Below are 20,379 nucleotides of genomic sequence, written 5' to 3'. Positions count from 1 at the left end.
ATATGAGCTAGATAATAAAATTTCAAACCCTTGTTCTAAAGTCTCCATTACTTCATACCAGGGCATGCTGACAAATCTTACCCTGGGATAAGCTCTGGGTTGAAACCCTGGGTTCAAAGTGTCAAAGAACAGTGAATCATATAGTTTAGCTTATGCCAAGTATTAGAAAAATTTTATTGAAGTATCAATTATACCAAGTTTGGCCTGCCATACACTACACCAGTCTGGCCTCTAGGATTAGAAACCTATTAGGAATAGGTTTCACAAGATGATTTATCAAGAATCCACAGTAAATGTTCAAAGATATAACCTAGCACAGACAAAGTACAATATAATAGACAGGAAAATCAATTCATGGGAACTTCCCTGGTAGCGCAGTGGTTAAGAATGTGCCTGCCAATGCAGGGGACACGGGTTCAAGCCCTGGTCCGGGAAGATCCCACATGCCGCAGAGCAGTTAAGCCTGTGCACCACAACTACTGAGCCTGCGCTCTAGAGCCCGCAAGCCACAACTACTGAGCCCGCGTGCTGCAACTACTGAGGCCCGCGCGCCTAGAGTCCGTGCTCTGCAAACAGGAGAAGTCACCGCAATGAGTAGCATGTGCACCACAAGGAAGAGTAGCCCCCACTCACCGCAACTAGAGAAAGCCCGCGCACAGCAACGAAAACCGAGTGCAGCCAAAAATAAATTAAATAAATAAATTTATTTTTTAAAAAAAGATTTCTGCCAAATTAAGATCAACAGTTAGCACAGCAGCATTTTCAAGAATGTTCAGTTTGTCTCTATCCCAGCTCTCTGCTGCTCCTGCAGCTGGAAAGAGCCAGGGCAGAGAGGGGACCTCTGCTGGTGGAAAAATACAGTCTGCTCTGGGCTGCAGGTAATGGGGGAAGAGATGGGGTACAGCAAAAGGGAGAAAAGAAAAGGGTAAAAAATGACAGGGTAGCAATTTAGAAGAAGGAAACTGACAACAAATTCTGTAAGTTCTACAAATTAGATTCAGCAAATTGATTTTTGTTGAATTGAATATTGGGTAAAGTGGATATACGGCAAACTAGTTTCAATGACTTGGATTTCGGTGAGCTGGCTTGCTTACCCATGAAGTAGGTATATTAACATTACTTACAGATAAGGAAATTAAGAAATGTTAAATAACCTTCGTACAGTAACACAGCTACACTCCAGGTTCTTCACACACTACATCAATTCATTCTCCAGTAACTTGTGTGGTGATTCTACATCCTTTCAGCACCACTGCCCTCCAAAAAAATCAAGAAAGTAGGAGAGACAGGCTTTAAACCCAGGTCCAACTAGAGCTCATGCCCTAACACACCTAATTAATCACTACATCATAATAATAGTTCTCTGAAATAATTTTAAATTGCCACCCATACCAATGCAGTTTGTCTACCATACTACAATAACTATTCATTCTACCCTCTTCTGCAAAAATTTGTATCTGCTGTTCAGAGGTTGAGTAGCACTGCTGCTGCCAGACTAAACTAGAATACTTTCAAGGCAAAAGTCAAGATTGTAGAGACATTATTACTTTATTTAGGCTGGACAACCTTATTACTCATATGATTTCAGATCAAATTTGCTGAAATTGCTTGAGAACCCATACTACCATCTTTAGGGATCCCACACTGACAATCCCTGATGTGTGTGTACATACACACACACACACACACACACACACACACACACACACACACAGGTATATAATTTTATGATCAATTATTTTGGTCAAAGTGTAGGCTAGCCTCATTAAGTAAATGTAAAAACTAAAATAATCCTAAAGTCTACACAATCTATATAAGACATTAGTGCTTGCTCAAACTGTTTGCCTTACTACTGGGGTCTTCAGGGATTTATCACATTTATGATGCTAGGAGAAATGTCTTATCTCACCTACTGACACATAAAACTTGACTTTTCTTGTAGCAACATTTTCAACTTTCCTCCTATCAATAAGATAGTAATTCAAGGCTCTCTAAACAACTGAAAATATATTTTGCTCTTTTTGGTAAGCAGAAAAATTCTCTACTCATAGATCTTATGATACAGCCCAAATATAAAGCATTTTTGCCTCAGTATAATCAGGAACTTTTACTAACAAAGTTCCCACTCCTGTAAAATATTTTAAGAATGAATTAAACTGTTACTTTTAAAAAGCATTAAACATTTATTCTGATTTTGAACACTGGGTTCAAAAATCTCTTTATGTTAAGATGGGGAAAAGAAAGATCTTTTAAGCAAACTGACACTTTGAAAAACATCACCCTAACTTAAACCTCTTCAAATACATATTTCAAATGCTCAACGAAGAAATGACACAGCTAATTTTTTTTTGTCCATTCCAGGCTTCTCTTCTGCACTTTAAAAGTGCCTCTTATTAATTATTTCTGATCTTCAACGTACACCCAAGGCTACCCTTAATGTTTTAGCAAATAGAATATGATTCTTCCTAACCTCTTGTGAAAACAACAAGGACTATAAATTTAACTCAAGACAGCTTTTGTGGTTCAGTTAGATTCAAGGCCATCTCAAGGCTTTTAATTACTAACCAGGATTTGAGGAGGTCTGCAATTGGCATAGTCGAGGGAAAGAGCAGCTGGCTTATTCACTTTCTTATTAAAGAGCCTTATAAAAACTGTGTCTTGGCAAATTGCAAACTCTCTTACCACCAGTGGTGAACACAAAGAAGCAGAGCAAATGATCTTCAAACATTTGTGTATTTACTCTCAATTAACCTCAACTTTTAAAATTACTAGAAGACTCTTAAATCTTAATTTCAGCAAGTATGATTTATGATTTAATTCAAAATTTGTAGATAGCCAGACTCTGAAAATATTTGTTTCCATTCTGAAACCAGCCCTGTTAAAAATTATGAATGCCCTTCAAATTAGCATAAAATTTATTTAGGTTTTTCACTATCAAACCCTGTGCAGAGTCAGTGTTTCAGCCACTGAGGAAGCCATGCAGATTATGCAGATATCTAAAGGAATGTAAGTTTAACTTCTCTCTCCATGTACTTAATTTCCAACCAAATTCAGTTTTAAGTTTTAGGACCTATTCAAGACTTTGAGGAAGTTGATATAGTCGTATTTGAAGACAGAGAGACACACACCCCCTACCCCCCAATCCATCCTCCTGAAATTTTTAGAGGCAACCAGAGAAGGCTCCAGAGTGTCTTTGTGACCTATTCACCCATGATCTATAAGAGAAAGAAGGCAGCCTCAGAAGGGTCCTTAAGCACTGCTCTGACCAGGCTGGAGATACTGGGGCGGGGGATGGAAGGCAATGTGCATGGGGGGCCTGGTGCCAGAAATCTAAAAGATTCAGAGGACAAAAGGCATTGGGAATGACTTCACATATCCCTCCATAACATGAGAACAGAGGAAACAGCCTACCAGTGTCTCAATTCTATCTCAAGCATGAGGCATTTATTAAAAAAATAGTAATAAGTCCTAGATGTTAGTATACAAGATATCTTAGTGTAAATTAAACTGGTTGTTGGCGATGGTACACCGAGGTAAACATTTATCCCCCCAAAAATAAGCCAAAATAAAAGAAAGCACAAGATAGTCTGATCAGTATTGTTATACCAGTGAGAAACTAAAAACTATCTTAATGTCCAACAGTGAAAAACAATGGGCTGTCATATAGCTATTAAAAGTTTTAAATAAGTTAATGTTGAATCAGTAAAGTTTATAACATGAGAAAAAGGCTTAAAATTAAACAAAAAGCATAAAACATAATGGTATATACTGTATGATCACAACAATACGCAAAAAAACTAGGATTTGAAGAAAGTCTAGAAGAAAACATAAGAAAATGCTAATAAAAGTTGCTTGGAGACAAGATTATAGGTAATTTTCCCTTCAGTTTCCATATTTTCTACAGTGATTATACATTTCTCATTTTAAAATCATTAGATTCCTAAACAGCTCACACCTAAGGAACCTAAGGGCCACAGGCAATTCAAGCACAGAACTCAGAGATCACACCATTTAAAATCTAAATACAAGATACAGCTAAATCCCTCTTGCTCGTATGCAAGCACTTCCAACTGTGTTCCCCAGGAAGCGTCCCTTAGACAACGCTCTAAACTTGCTTTCCAAACACGGCACTGGAAACACTGGGTATCCTTCAGCCAGGAGCCCTATCTATGCTCCTGAAACTAGCTTTGGAGAATAAATTTACAGTATTTCACACACTTCATATTACCCATAGATGCTCGGTAATTGATTTTTATTAATGGTCACACTATATGAAAAGCAAACTTACTTTGAAATATTTTTAAAAGGCTCATGGCAGATAGTGCATTTTATCTTCAAATGTTAAATGCATTTTTTCATCACAGTAGTACTTTCAGTAACTGCTCGCCAGCAGTTAGCTCTGAATTCCAGCCAGCCCAACTATCTTTCAGATTTAATCTGTCAGCAAGTAAGGGAATATTTTTTTGTGGGAAAGCAATTGTAATTTCCCACATTAGGTGATTGACTAAGTTCTCTCCCCTAAAAGGCTGATTGGTTTCCTGGTGCCAGTAAAATGATTGATGAATATTTCAACTGCAGCTCCCTTGCTAACCCCCCTCCACCCCTCCCCCATACATTGCCGCCCCTTTCCTGCTGGGTTCCCTTTTTCCAGACCAACAGCATTTAAGGAGGTTTTGCAATTTTCCTTAATGAATCCAAGTTCTCAAACTCAGAGCATCTGATCTGAAGAAGATAGGACTCTTCTCAATGCTGAATGAGTTTTGCAGACAAAAATTCCTTTACAAGGAATGAGAGAAAACTCTGAAATGAACTATGGGTTTGACTCAATAAATGAAAATGTACTTACAAAAGAAAAGTGTGGCACTGAGGGGGCGGGGCTATAAATGAGAAGAAAAGTGATCATGTTAAAAAGAAAAAAACAAATGAAAACTCTACATTGAATTTCGAGTTTACATTACAAATTATCATAATGTCATAACTTTAACTGCAAACATTTCTATGCGGCAGACCCAGAGAACAGAATTTACATGTAAATTATGTGATCCTACAGACTTTAAAGCAGCCAGGTATTCTAAAATTTAAACAGGGAAACAATGTATGGTAAGCATTAAGGAATGTAAATATTCTTTGAGGGATTATTGAACAGTATCTGAAATCAAAATCATCCCAAGGAATCTGGGCTGTGAGTACCATAGTTATTTGCTTTAGGCAGGGCTTTCCTAAATTGCAACTTCCTGTTTTACCCAATTCATTTCATCATAAAGCTGGAAAATTCCTTCAGGGATTATCTAATTTAGCTCCTTCATTTTATACGTGGACTCACAGAGACATGCCTTTATAAGAGAGCTAGAATGAGAACCCAGGCAAAACCTAGGCGCATCAACGATTTCCTGAGCCTCATACCTCCTCAAATAATGTGGTTGGCCTCCTCTCGCAAGTCCTTTCCTGCTCAAACTACATTGCTACCATAATCTATTAACCCCCACTGCCACATCAGTCTCACCATCTCCTTGCTAGGAAATCACTATCTATATTTTACAAGCTTTAGACAACTGGTTCTTATATTTCCATTTTCAAAGGGTCATATCAACCTTAGATTGGTCCTCCTCTTTTTCATATAGCCCGTTTTTTTTTTAAATAAATTTATTTATTTATTCATTTAATTTTTGGCTGCATTGGGTCTTCGCTGCTGCACGCAGGCTTTCTCTAGTTGCAGTGAGCGGGGGCTACTCTTTGTTGCGGGGCGCAGGCTTCTCATTGTGGTGGCTTCTCTTGTTGCAGAGCACAGGCTCTAGGCACGCTGGCTTCAGTAGTTGTGGCACACGGGCTTCAGTAGTTGTGGCTCGCGGGCTCTAGAGCGCAGGCTCAGTAGTTGTGGCGCACGGGCTTAGTCGCTCCGCGGCATGTGGGATCTTCCCGGACCAGGGCTCAAACCTGTGTCCCCTGCATTGGCAGATGGATTCTTAACCACTGCGCCACCAGGGAAGCCCTTAGCCAGCCTTTGTGTGGCAGAAATAAAAAAGGTATAGGGGACAAAGGCCATCTTTTTCCTAAACCACATTCCCCAACATAGTCAAGCAAACAGCCAGGGGTTTATTGGCCATCACATCTTAATCTGGTGTATCTGGTCACTTTAGGTATAATGAGAGCTACATTTCCAAACAGAAATGTAGCTATATTCTGGTTCCAGGAGGGCCTGTCAAACCTTGGATTTAGCTTCAACACACGGCTTGACTTACATACTGGCCCCAATTTTCTCAAGTGACTGAAAAGCACATTCCCTTCCCTTATATTTTGCAGACTTTCTCTGACTACCAGCAAAGAACTCAGACTCAAAGGGCTCTGATTAAAGCAAAAGACTCAAGATTCCTGACCTGACCGTTCTTTCATTCGTCCATTCATTCAACATTCATGAAACACCAATTCCTTGTGTTTTTAGTGCTGACGCTACAGATACAAGATATGGTATCCCTGCCTTGAATGGCTCAAAACCACCTTCTTTCCTTAGCACCCAAGGATTATCTCTGATTACGCAAAATTATTTTCTGCTCAGTTGTTTTCTGGTCAGCTTATTAAAGCTAACATGAGAGAAAGAAAAAAGTCACTTGCAACTCTAAGGGTGGATCTCTGTGACTCTCTAATCTATAGGGAGTTGAGTTCTGGGCCTCCTCAACAACTATAAATGGCCTGGATTCACAAGTGTCTGATTTGAGGCAGACACCATGCTTGGCACTCTACAGACTTTGTCAGGAGTCCTAATAACCCTACCCTCAATTTCAGAAACATTATAGTATGTGGGGAGAAGGGGAGTGGAAGGAGAGATTAAACCTAGGAAACAAATGATTAATGGTGTTACTAACTGTAAAATCTAGGGCTTAACCTCTGTGGGCTTCAGTTTTCACATCTGTAAAATGGAGATGATAATAGAACACCTACCTCATAGGGTTATGAGAATAAAGTGAGTTAATATATGTAAGGTGCTTAGAATATTATATAATAACAACTATACAAATGTTAGCTGCTATTATTATTCAATGAGAACACTAAAGTTCAGAGAAGTCAAGTGACAAAGTCACAGAGTTGTGATCTTTGTTCTGCCACACTCCAGAGTCCCTGCTCTTTCCCTCTCACACTATCTAACCAAAATCCTTCCTCCTTTGCTGAGACTACTACTGCGGCTTCCAAAAAACAAAGCCCTCTGAATAGATATCAGTGGGGGGTTTCCCCCAGGTGGTTTATTATCCTGCTAAAAAGGCATTTTGGAGGAAGGGCTGTAAGGCTAGAGAGAAGCCTCCTAACAGGTTAGATTTCGAGAGTACAGCAAAAATATGGAAGAAAAAAAACACATCTGCCTCAGTTATTAAGCTTAGTAATTAGCACGATTTAACTCATCTGACACTTGAAATAATATCCAAGCATTAAAATGAAAAAGGAAAGGCATCTTCTCATTACTAAGCTGCCCCCCCCACCCCGCCCAGAGAACACAAAAATGCTTTGAAAGGTACATTACGTGAAACTCCAAGAACATCAAGATAACTAGAGAGCTCTCAGGAAGGTAGCCCAAATATCACACTGATCGTTCATCATCCACCAATCTTCATCTTAAGTTCTGATCCAGTTACTCCTTACTGTTACTCACATTGTTCTGTGACATTTCTTCTGCCAGCAAGCTCACTACAGAATGAATTCTACCTAGCAACTACCCTAAGGAGTAAATCCCTAACCCTTTAACAACACAGTAATTGACTTACACTAAAATGTTACTCACACTAGGAAAGGGTATTCTTAACACCAGAAGAGGAGATGCTTCTCCTATACAGACTTTATTACCACCTCTCTCAGTGCAAACCAGGTTAAAGGAAAACCAATCTACAAATTGACTTTGCCAAAATCACAACTTTAGAAGCCAAACATGTCTACTGAAAGCAAACAAGCAAACTATTCTTTTCTTTTATGTTCATAATTTTGGGCTCTTTCACTTATTTTTTTTAATTGAAGTATAGTTGATTTACAATGTTGTGAAGTATAGTTGATTTACAATGTTTATAGTTGATTTACAAATGTTGTTACAATTTACAAAATTTACAATTTCTGCGGTACAGCTAAGTGATTCAGTTATATATCCATATATACATTCTTTTTTTTAATATTCTTTTCCATTATGGTTTATCACAACTATTCTTGATGGAAGTTTTAAAAAGCAAGATAGGATTTTTATCTCATAAATATTTAATTTTTATAGCAATGATTCTTATCAAGTAATAAAGTATTTTTGTGTTGTCAGATTTATTTCCAATTATAAATCCACCCTTGGTGAGGAAACAGGTTCTATTGGAAAACTTCTAACACAAATAATTAACAGTTAAGCAACAGGTTTCATGTAGCAGGTAACAAAAGCCTTATCAGAGAACTCAGTGACGTGAACTTCATTTAGTCTCAAGTAAAGAAAACTTAAAATGATATGAACTCATTTTCATTTTTTTCTCCATAGCCCCTTTACAGAGTTTTTAAAAAGAAAGAAAAAACCCAAAATAACTAAGTTCTAATAACAGTATTTAGTAAAGTCACCATTTTCTTATACATTAAGTCCGTCCGTTTAGAAAAAAGAGGTTCTCCCATTACTTTGGTCTGAGCGGTCTTAGGAGCCCTTTTACACACTTAAAAATTATTGAGGACCCCAAGAGCTAATGTTTACATGGGTTATATCTATTGCTATTTACCACCGTATGAAATTTTTTAAAATATCTATTAATTCATTTAAAAGTAACAACACATTACATGTTAATATAAATAACCTATTTTTATGAAAAATAACTATAATTTCCAACAAAACAACAAGATTGATGAGAAGAGTGGCACTGTTTTATATTTTTGCTGATCTCTTTAATATCTAGTTTAATTCTGGCAGCTAGATTCTCCTATATGCTTCTGCATTCAGTATGCTGTGATATACTGTTTTGGTTGAAGTATATGCGGAAAATCTGGCCTCACACAGATTTATAATTGGAAAAGAAGTATTTCCTAATTAAAATAATTGTGGGTATTTTCCTTTGATAATACACCAAAACTCAGTAAGTGGTGGTTTCTTAAAGAGGTTAGTTCAATGTGAAATCTAAAACCATATCAATGAACTTTGTGTACTCTGTTAGTTAAAATCCATTGGTCTATCTGGCATTTTGAACACATCTTTTCCCCATTCAGAATTTTGTAACATCATACAAAGGATAATATGGAACATTCTCCTTCACTGAAATATGATCTTCAAAATGTTGACACATTTCCTTATGTAATATCAAAAAAATCACATTTATCAATAATATCACCACTGGGCTCATCAGAAAAGGCTTTAAGTATTGGGAAGCTGTCAAGCTCAAAGTGGTAGGTGCAAGTTTTCCAAAATTCTAATTGTCACTTGAAAGTTCAAATTTATTCACCATCAACAAACACTGTCAGTTTTCCCTGGCCTAACAGGCTCACTGTTCATTTTCCAAAACATGGTCTGCCAAATACCCAAGTCTAAATATGGTTTGTCAATTGTCCTTTCAAGTAAAAATTGTGTTCCATGAAAAAAGCAGCCAGTTCAGCTCACAACATAATTGCAGAAGCACTTTTCCTTAAAAAAACTATTCTATTTCGGTATGCAGCAGAAATGCGTTGTGTGTACTTGCCATTTCCTCACATAGAATATCAAAAACATGTGTACTCAAGGGTAGAGATTTAATGAAATTAATCAGTTTTACTGCTTCATCCAGGACATTCTTCAGTGAAAATAGCTTTTTTTTTAAATACAAGTACATGGAGTTAAAGAATACAATTACTAGTACAGTATGGTGCCTTGATTTCTGCTGAGGTGCCAACAAGTTTTACCCACCATTGTTTCTGCAGTATCAATGCAAATTTCAACACGGTTAAAAAAAAAAAAAGAAAAGGCAAATAATGCCAGCATTATTAGAAAAATAGTTTTGACCTCAAGAACCTCCAGAAGGGTTTCAGGGACCCCACCCCAAAGAGGTTCATGGACCACACTTTGAAAATCACTGGTTTACACAATACAGTAAATTAACAAATTTAAGGACTCAGTAAGTAGGAAGATATTAAGTCAGAAATGATCTAGTAACAAATGAATGATAAAAAGATACAATCCAACTGCATACTATTTCATCAATCATTTACAAATTTTAAAAGGCAAGAGATGAGGAAGCAAGATAAAAAATGTATAATGCTTCACATGTCCTCTTTTTTTCTTTTGTGAGAGGAAAACTAAATTGCATAAATTGGAGTTAACTGTGATAAAAAGAACACTGTATCATGCAGTAGAGCATAAGAAAGTAACAAAAAAAAAATCAAGACTGAATTTTCAATTCTTCTAAGGCAGTACAGCTTCAAGATTGAAATGAATGCATGAATTAATTTTTCAAATGAAAACTAATACAAGTTAATGTAGTCCCCCCCACCCCCCCAGTCACTGAATCAGTATGTCCTTCATTTTGGCACAGATTTGTTACTGGAATGTTTCCTGAGTCTTAAACTATGAAATTATACCTCTGGACTCAAAGGAAGTATTATAGGCATTTAAAAAATCTGTTTAATTAATTATGTCCTTTTTCAAACAATGGTTTTAAAGGGAAAAATTAAGAACACAGAAATTTTGACACTACAATGATGGGATGGAAGAGCAAGCATTCACAGACCTCTGAAATGCTTTTATAGACAGATAAAAAATTCCCTGATACTATGAAATATAAGGAGTTGGAAATAAAGAGTTGAGAAGGCTATCTACCTCTTCCACATGAAGAATTTAGTTGTGCATTTCTCTCTCTCAAAATTATAATTCTTGAGTATATTTTCTAAAAAAACTACAAATTGTTTCCAATGCAAATAGTTGTTCAAGCAAGTATCTATGTTTGATACATTCTTTGCTAATATCACCACTGCCATTCCAATGTGCTATAGCTTATTACTCAAACAATTCCCTCTATCATTATTACCAATTTCTCTTTATGATTTCTCACTCTGGGATGAGAGCAAAATCACTACTCTGGTTCAAACCACCCACAGAGTGTATCTTCAAATCAATTGCCCGGATTTGTTTCCAGAATACATTACATGTTGCTGCCTAGGGAATTGGTTTTGGAAACATTATACTTGGCAGCTGACTTATCAACAGTGCCCGTAGAATTGACACCAACCTAAAGGCCAGAGTCCGTCCAGAAAATAGAAAAATATGCTGCTACTGCCATCTGTGGTTTATGCTTGAATAGCTTCTCCCATGTAAACAAACTGAAAGGTGTACGGTTTGCAATTAAGATCCAAAGACTTCATCATTTGAAGATACTTTTTAAAATTAACTCTTAATATAACAAACTGTACAGTTTATTAAGTATATGACATAAGAATTTGTGCTTCCCTATTTGAACTTATTAATATAATGTTAATGGAGAAACCACAACTACTTTGAATGAAAATTTTTCCATTGCATAAAGGCTAACTTTTGTTTTCCCCAAACACACATTCCTAAAGAAATTCAAAACACTTGCGTGCCTCCTGTGGACTTATAATAAGGATAATTTCTCTTTTGAAATAGTGATTGTCAATACTAAAAATCCCCCAAATTTTTTAAGCAAAAAATGTATTTTTAAGGAAATTCAGGAATTTTCTATTTAGACATGAGAGTTTGCGCCCTTCAAAATAAATTTTAAACATTCAATTATCCCTATAATTTTTTCCTAAGAACAACTTCCAAGATGCAAATGAAGCCTCAAAGTAGACTATTTTCGCAACTTATTTTCTCTCAGTTTGCTTTCTCAAATGACAACCACTGTAGCTTAGGGATCAAAAGATTTGGTGCCGCTGGGGGTGGGGAAAAAAGCAATTCAGGTCCCCGGCAGCCAGATGAGGAAATCCTGGTTCGCTCCCCAACTAAATCACTGTTAATTAGAATTACCAGGTTACATAGTAAAGTCTTATTTAAATCATCGTAAACAAAAAAAAAATCTGTTTCTTGAAAAGCTGTTCTCTGCAGGCTACTGTTTAACAGCAGGTAGTAAGGGAAGAATGAAAAAAAGTAGGAAATGTTTTAATCTTTCAAGTAAAGTTTTCTATTTATAGTTATTTCTAAACCACACTGAAAAGGCAGGTTAGCCACCTCACAATGGTTTTCTTCTCATTTTCCATTATCTGAGGTCTAACAGTTTTATCTTTTTCATAAAGACAAGCCATGGTGGAAAACAAGCAATAAATAGAACACTGGGCCTGATTCTTGGAATACTGTATATCAAAGTTAATCCAGAGTTTGTTTTTTTTTTGTTTTTTAATATAAGAATAAGTTCAGACGAATCTGAATCTTCGGCTCTAACAGGGACACAACAACCGAAAAAGAATTACCTGCTCAGTACTTCTTGCTGACTTTAAATAATGCTGGTATTTCTGAACCCTAGTTATCGATCAAAGGCATCCGTAAACCCTTAAGAAATTACCTGAACCAGGAAAAAGTTGACCTTAAGAATACAAAAGTTTGAAAGAAAACGTTTTCTTTCACAACTTGTTGGTCTCAGAAATACTTTCGAAGTATTACAAAGAGTTGGGTATATTAGATCACTACCTGTGTGGACATATTCAATAGCTACCTTCTATTTAAAATTGTTTCAAAGACTCTTTTATTCTTTGCTGAAATGCAAGATTTATCTGTTGATTCAGAACTTTTGATTTTTCTGACTGTGAACCTTTTTCACATATAAGACGACTGGTTCACACAAAATAAGGCATTTTTATTGTCCTACTTTAATAGAGTAGATTTGACCAACAACGTAAAATTTACTCGTAAGTGGCATCTTCCCAAATTTAACTTTCAACCTAATTATATAAATGGAAAAAATACTTAAATGGAAAATGTCATTTAACTTGGCTACAACACAAAAGTATACAAGAATCAAAAATTATGACAAGGCCCCGAAGACCTACATGAGCTTGCTGAAAATAAAGTCTCCTAATGTGGAAGGAGCTATCCTGGCTTTTGAAATTCTGAAGCCAAAAGCTACCATCTGAATACAATTCATTAATGGGCCAATTTATTCAACACAAACCAATAAATACCCACCTAGTTATAAAAACAAAGTGATGGTGTCTTAACACAGGATGAAACTCACAAATACAGCCCCAGGCCCCAGAACACACAAGCATCATTAGCAATTTAAAGCCATCTTGCACAACAGGCACTAGAAGTGGTATGGAAACTTCCTTTACCAATATCATACTTGCAGTTGGCATTTCTACCCTCCAATCTCCACTAACCTAAACCTAGATATTTAAACCTTTGCTCCCAGATATTTAAACCTTTGCAACCCCAGGAAAAAGTGGAAAAATTTGAGAAACCAAGAAATTATGAATAAAATACAGAATACATGATTTGGGCATATTTTAGGAAATTTACCAGCAGTTTTTTCATTAGCTCATCTCCCTCCTCCCCCTCGCTAACTCCCTTTCACATGCTAATTCATGCAGTACACACACACACACACACACTTTTGCTATAGAATTCAGAATGATTTATGGATTAGGAACATGTCATGTTCATATTCTGATTACATGAAACAAATGCTCAGAAAGAAGATAATGGATGGTAAATATGAGATTGGAAATGTGGTCATCTCACACCTCAGCTGCTCAAAATCACCAATGAATCTGTTCATTGTTGCCTTTCACTGTTCTTTGGAGGTCACAGAACCTACTAAAAAAACACCTGTTTGCTGTTTTACTAAAGAACAACAGTACTATAGTATGTTTTTTTTTAATGGAAGTAGAAAATTCTGAGGTGACTCAGACCTAACTTGATCTTTAAAGTCACAGAACTGAAAAGTTAGATTGTCATGGAAAACATCTGCTAATGTATTTTCAGGGATAAACATTCGGATGCTATGGTCTTAGCAGAAAAAGGGCATGATGTTATATAGTGAACTCCCCAATTCCTCTAAAGTGTAATTATATAAAACATGCCTTTAATTACTTAGAGTGGCTTATTATCTTCCTTTGCTTAAAATATTTAAAAGTCTACTCCCTTATTCTCTTAAAATAAAATGAACAAGTGCAATATTCAGCATACATTTCCTCAAATCATTCATCTTCCTTTAAAATTATGACTAAGTGAGTTCATGTTTGTCATCAAAACCTAAAAGCAACAACTGAAAATATCTAGCGCAGTCAGCACAGGGAATTCCTGGAAGGGTGATGGTGCATCAAAAGGCTAGCAACTCTATTGCAATAGAATAATAAAAACCATTAAAACCATTTAAAGGACTGTAAATTCAGCATCAATGGCATTTCTGGCAGGAAAACATTTCTAAAATTCCACCTCCAGTTTATTTCTTCATGACACAAACCAAAAGACCTATCTAGATAGCTATCTGTTGCAAATAGTTCATATAAAATAGAAATCAGTCGCTAGGATAAAAAGCCAGGAGAATTCATTTTCTCTGCTTGGAATCTAAGCAGTTTCATTTACTTTTGGAGAAAAATATTAATTAGTAAGTGAACGAGAAAAAATAAAAAAGTCCCACCATTCCAAAGATAAACTTCTTTTTTTCTTTTTTGGTAATTCTTCTGTGAGCATGTTAAGTTATAAGAGATAATGAACACAAATTGCTAAATAATAGACAATGCTCATTTTTACACTAGAAAATAAAACTTCCCACAACAGTCTAATGTTTCACATATTTTCTTTAAAGCCCATCAAACTGCCAAAATCCCATTCCGTTTTCAACAAAAAGGAAATATTTGTAGCACTAAATTGGACTGATGCCACCTTAGCCTAAATGTATTGCTTGATAACATTCTTTTAAATGGTCCAGACCGATTGAGGAAATGAGGCTGTGAAAGGGAAATTTGATTAAGAGTTAAAATTACCACTGAGTTCTTTAAAATGTACTAATGAATAATTAATAGCAAATGCAGTTCCTAGGCTTCCCTTACAACAATATTCTCAAGTAGAATTGAAAGTACTGTCTGTAGTACAATCCATCAGCTACGTGTCGCACAGGTGGATACAGGAAGTATAGACACACAGAAAGGCATTATGAAAATACACACACTAATATGGGCCATAATATAGATCTGGGACTTGGGTAAAAAATCAGCATGATAAATTTTACATCACGATTTACAACTTTAACACATTAACACCAACCAAATCGCCTCTTAAAACGTTACAAGTCAAAAGCACTAAAGAAATCCTTTGTTCCTATGATACTGTCTCCTTCTACCCTAACTGGATTCCAGCCTTCTCCTTTGTGACACGGGATTTTATTGATCTCAAACATGTTCACATTCAGAAATTAGTCTCCAAAGACATCCCAAGGGACTGCCAGCCACCTAGATACCACACATCACAGACATCTCAGAAAAGGACAAGAGCTTTGAAAACATACCACTATTTGGTCAGCAACATTAAGTGAAGTTAACCAGGCTCTCTTCGAAACAGACTTTTCCCTTAACTGGTAAAAAAAAAAAAAATACCAGATCTACTCAACTGGCAATAAATGTTTGACGAGTTAATAAATTTATAAAGGCGCAGATCCACCCCAAGATTTCTCCCCTTGCGTAGCTCCTCATTCATTCAACAACTGAGCGCCCAAGTGACCTATTTTCAGGTTACTTTCTTCACACCTGCCAGGTCACTGTCCTGATTGAGAAACTTCTTGCTAAAGCAATTAATTTTTAGTGCCTCCTAACTGTCCCGGGTGTTTGCATTCAATTTGAAATCTGTTACTTGTTAGACACTGTTCGGTCCTAGATCTTTCTGAGAATTGCGCGTTTATGGCGCAGAGAGGGGAGGAGACACGGATCTCCGAGAGCCTGCCCTTTATTCGGAAATGAGGAGATGTGAAAGGTAGAAGGCAGGGCAAATAAATAAATAAATCGGGTTTGCCGCCGAAGCGTTTGCGGGCCGGTACGAGCACCCTTTGTAATGCAGGCCTCCCGGGGCTATCGCCTGCGCTAATTGCTCCAGGGCGCTTTCCAAGTTCAAAAGTTCACCTTTTACGACCTCACAAAAGCTCCTTACACGTTACCAATAAAAACATTCCGCGGCAAACACTGAGGGGGAAAATATCAAACAGATACAAATAAAACACCCTGCGGGGGTAGCAGAGAGCCGGGGGGAGGAGGGTGAGTCGGGCCCAGCCACAGCCCCGAGGAACCTGAGGACTTGGCCCGGACGTGGGGGCAGGGAGAAAGCGGTGGGAAGGGCCGGGCCAGGTGAGGAATCCTCCGGGCCTGGGCTCCGGGATCGCGAAAGGGAAGAGGAGAACTGAGATTGGGCAGGCGCGGGCCGGGACAGGCGGGTGTAAGAAGGGAAGAGGCAGGTGTCCCGGGCACCCGGTCGGGCCGGAGCTCTGAGCCAGCGGGGAGAAGGGGCTGAGCAGGGCGGGGGGGCAGGCGGGCAGGAGAGCGCGGGGAAGGAGCGCAGAGAAGCGGGGTGCGGGGTCCGAAAGGGAACCGCTGAGCCGGTAGCTACGGAACTGGGGGTCGGCGCCGAGGTGGAGGCTGGGGCAGCAACGGAAGCGCGGCACCGCAGAGAAGAGGGAAAGAGGCTCCAAAAAGGTGAGGGGCAGAGAAAACCAAGGGGTCGAGGGTGTGGCGGCGGCAGGGCGCAGCGGGAGAGTCCGCGGAGGGAGGAGGGACCCGCGTGGGGGAGACTTGTGGGGGGGAGGGGAAGGGGCTCGGCGCCGAAGGGACCCTTTGGGGGAGAGACCCCCACAGAGGGGTCCCCCGGGGGGGGGGGAAGGGGAGGCTCGGACCAGAGGGAACCCGAGGGGGAGGGGGGCTTCCCCACTGACGGGACTCGAGGTGAGGAGACCGGGAGAGAGCGAGAGGGGCCGGCGCAGAGGGGACCTGGGGGAGGGGGGAGGATTCGCGCAGAGGGACGGGGGGAGGGGAGGCCTGTGCTGAGGGGACAGAGGGGAGGGGAAAACGAAGGTCGGGGTGGAGGGAACCAGGCAGGGGGAGGATCCGCGCGGAGGGGAACCGGGAAGGAGGGGGAGGAGAGGGAAGGTCCGCGCCGAGGGGGACCGGGGTGAAGGTCCGCGCTGAGGGGATCCCGGGCCGCCGCGGCTTCCCAGAGTGAGAGTCGGCTGAGAGGAGGGGAATCCCCGGGGTAGGGGACAGGAGGCTGGTTCTCGCCCGGCGAGACTCTGCACGCCCCTCACCCACCGTTCCGCGGTGGCGGAGGGAGCGCGGCGGGCGGCTCCAGGAACCCCGCCGAGCCCCCGCCGCCTCCCCCTCCGCTAGGCGGCCGTTCGTCCCGCTCCATGCGGTGGTGCTCAGGGCCCGCGCTCGGTTCGCTGCTCCGCCATGACCGGCGCCCTCGTCGTCGTCGTCGTCCGCCGGGGGGGAGGGGGCTGTCAGGGGCCGGCGGGCTGCCGGCCGCGGCGCTCTCTGGGCCCCGAGCCTCCCGGCTCCGCGCCCCTCCGCGCCGCGCCCCCTCAGCACTGGCCAGCTCCCACCCCCGACGTCACGCGCCGCTGCCACGCACTGCCCTGCGGGGCACGCTGGGAATTGGAGTCCGCCGAGCGAGGCCGGCCACACGGGACCCCACCAACTGAAGGGGTGGGAGGAAGGAAAGGCGGCCTTGAGAAGGGAAGGCCAAGGCCTGTCAATATCATGAACCCTGAGGAAAACTTCTGGTGAAAATTGAATAAAGATTGCTTCAGGGCCTTCTCTTTATTGTGATTTATCCGTGTTCAACGTCCGCTACGACGCCTCGTATCCCCCCGCCCCGAGAATGAGTCTTTCCTTGGAGGCGGATCGCGAAGGAGCCGGGTGAGCACGTGCAATGAAGCCCAGCCCTGTGGGCGGGGCTTATAGGGGGCGGAGCTTGGGGTATTCACGAGGGCCTTCCTCCGCGGCTTCGGGACAAATCGGACGCGAGATTAAAGGGCCGGAGTTTAACTCGAGGTGACTGCGTTCGTATGCAAATGGCATCTATAAAACTCTGCTTTCCGGGGTACTCTTTAAAGCCTTTTACCTCAGGGTGGGCGGGAAAGATTAAAGTTTCTCTTCCTCCTCTTTCATTCTCCCGCTGCCCAAAGAACAGAATGGCAAACTAAGCTTCAGGCCGTTGATGCCGATAAAGAAACTCAGACTCTTGACTCCTGAGGTCTTGAAGCCCTCCGTTTGAGAGGGTCCTTACCCGGTCTTGTTCGCCTTCCCTTCTCCTCAGCTTTCCTATCTGTAAAGTGGGGTTGGAATAGGGACGGGGTCCAATTGGAAGATCCCAATCTCCCCCACACCCGCTCCTTGCCTCAGTTTCCCAGAGCAAAATCCCGGATTTTGCAATTTCCGCTGCTGAGCCCACCTCCTGCGGCCACCAGGTGGCGCGCGGCCTCCAGCCTCTGGGCCTGCCGGGGGCGTCCGCGTTCAGTGACCCTCTCAGGAAAGGGCTCATCGCGGCTGCCTCCCAAGGTCTAACTAAGCTCTACCTGTCCTGTTCGAAAACAAAGAACAAGAACACTGGTTCCTTGCCCGCCTCTACTCTGCTGGGTTATGCTGCAGCTTCCTCACTGGCTGCCCATTCCCCACCCTGACCCCCACCCCGCCCACCAATCAGTTGGCTCCTCTATGTCATTACTTGCTTAATTTTCAAGTCCTCATCCTGGCATTCGCACCCCTGCCTGGTCTGACCCCTGCCAGATTTCCCATCACACCCCTTCCCTCACCCGCTAGGCAGGATGTTTTGCAGTGCTTCCCTGCATTTACGGGTTGGCTGTTCCTTACCGACACCGGTTAACCTGTACTGCATCCTTAATCTGCTCGGGCTACCGGTCTGAGAGATTTACATTAACGCTATGTTCTCTAAACCTCACATCTGCTCTATGAGGTAGCTCCAGTATTGCCGCTATCACACACTGATGAAATCACCCATCAGTAATGGGGATTCCAAAGCCAGTCGGTCAGACACCTGAACCTGAACGCTTGGCTCCTTCACACTACTGGCTTCACTCAACCCAATCCCAAACTCCTATTCATCTTTCAAGATCCTGTTCAAATATCCCCTCACGGATATTAATATCTCCCACCAGGGAACATCTAGTTCCCCTCTGTGTTCCCTTACTGCTCTGTTGAACTCTCTGAACTCTCTGTGGACTGTGAGAAATGATCTCTCTGTGATTGCTTCCCCACTACCATTCCCCAGCCCCAGAGGGGGAGGGGAGCCCTTAGAGTTGGGGGCCGGGGGGAGGGAGACAGAGGAGATGGATCTTCTGCGCCATTCCCTGAGCTCTGGGTTCTAAAATGAGTCAGGACCAGGTGGTCTTCCTAGAGCCAAAACTTGCTTTTGTCACAGACCTCTGGAGGCAGTGAGTTCCCCTTCCCTAGAGAGCCAATCAGGGGCTAAGTGGCACTGCAGAAACCTCCAGAAGGACTGGGGTTTCAGTGGTGGATGGAATTCTAAATCGACTCTCAAAGATGGACAGAAAAGTTCAGCCAAATGCTCAGCCCTTGGAAGTAGCTCCTCCCCATGCTTCAGACTCCAGCTCTGTTGTCACTTCCTCCCAAAAGCCTTTCTAGATCTCCCTTTTTTCTCACTCTCATCATTATAACCCCAACTGCTGAGCACAGAACCTGAACACAGTAGACACTCAATAAATAATTGCTGAGTGGGTGAAAAAACAAATAAAACATATCTGATTTTTCTACTTAATAACTACAACTTTGGTTACCGCCAAGCCTCAAAGTCCTGGTTTCTAAGGGGAGAGGGATAATAGTGATAGTTACTACCTCACAGGATTGTTATGAGAATCAAATAAGATGATGCATGCAAAGCAATTAATATAAGGTCTGGCTTAATAAATGGGACCTGTTACTAATGTTATTTAAAGAGTGGTCCTAATTCCCAGTTACTTCTCTTCTGAAAATGCTTTTTGGGAAGAGTCAACTACCACAAAACTGAGAAAGGTGAGGGAAATGACTGTGTACTGAGACCCCAGCCACTGACTGTTCTAAGCAGATAGGGTCCTGTGAGGTAGGCACCTACTATGGACCCTTTCCCTTACATTGTCCCCCGAACAATCCTGAGAGGTCAATACTTTTCTCCCCAAATTACAAATGAGAAAACAGTCTCAGAAGGACAGGTGAAAAAGACTCCCCCCACCAGCAGGACAAATGACAAAAGAGCTAGGAAGGAAAATATCTAAGGAGAATGAAGGATCTGGGGGTGGGGGGAGTGCTGAGGTCAGAGGTAGACAAACAACCTGTCAGAGCTACAGCTAAGAACAAGGAAGGTATGGGCTCCATCATGAGGGCCTTGTCCTGTGGTGGGAGAGACAGACACTAATCAAACAAAATAATCACATACCCACAATTACACGTAAGTGCTACGACTGAGAACAC

At 41.1% G+C, this 20,379-nt stretch overlaps 1 protein-coding gene across 1 annotated transcript in view; it reads right to left on the bottom strand.

Moving 5' to 3' along the window:
* Nucleotides 1-17,468, bottom strand: part of NR6A1 (nuclear receptor subfamily 6 group A member 1) — a 211,986-nt gene extending 194,518 nt beyond the window's left edge. Inside the window, exon 1 of the mRNA XM_061200972.1 lies at nt 17,203-17,468. Coding sequence (XP_061056955.1) covers nt 17,203-17,302 — 100 coding nt within the window. The 5' untranslated portion in view covers nt 17,303-17,468. The remainder of the gene's footprint in view (nt 1-17,202) is intronic.
* Between the last annotated feature and the right edge of the window lie 2,911 nt (nt 17,469-20,379).

The sequence above is a fragment of the Eubalaena glacialis genome, chromosome 9 (assembly GCF_028564815.1).
Source record: "Eubalaena glacialis isolate mEubGla1 chromosome 9, mEubGla1.1.hap2.+ XY, whole genome shotgun sequence".
In the NCBI taxonomy this organism is placed as follows: domain Eukaryota; kingdom Metazoa; phylum Chordata; class Mammalia; order Artiodactyla; family Balaenidae; genus Eubalaena; species Eubalaena glacialis.
Note: the sequence above shows the minus strand (reverse complement) of the source record. Positions and strands in the feature narration are given on the sequence as shown.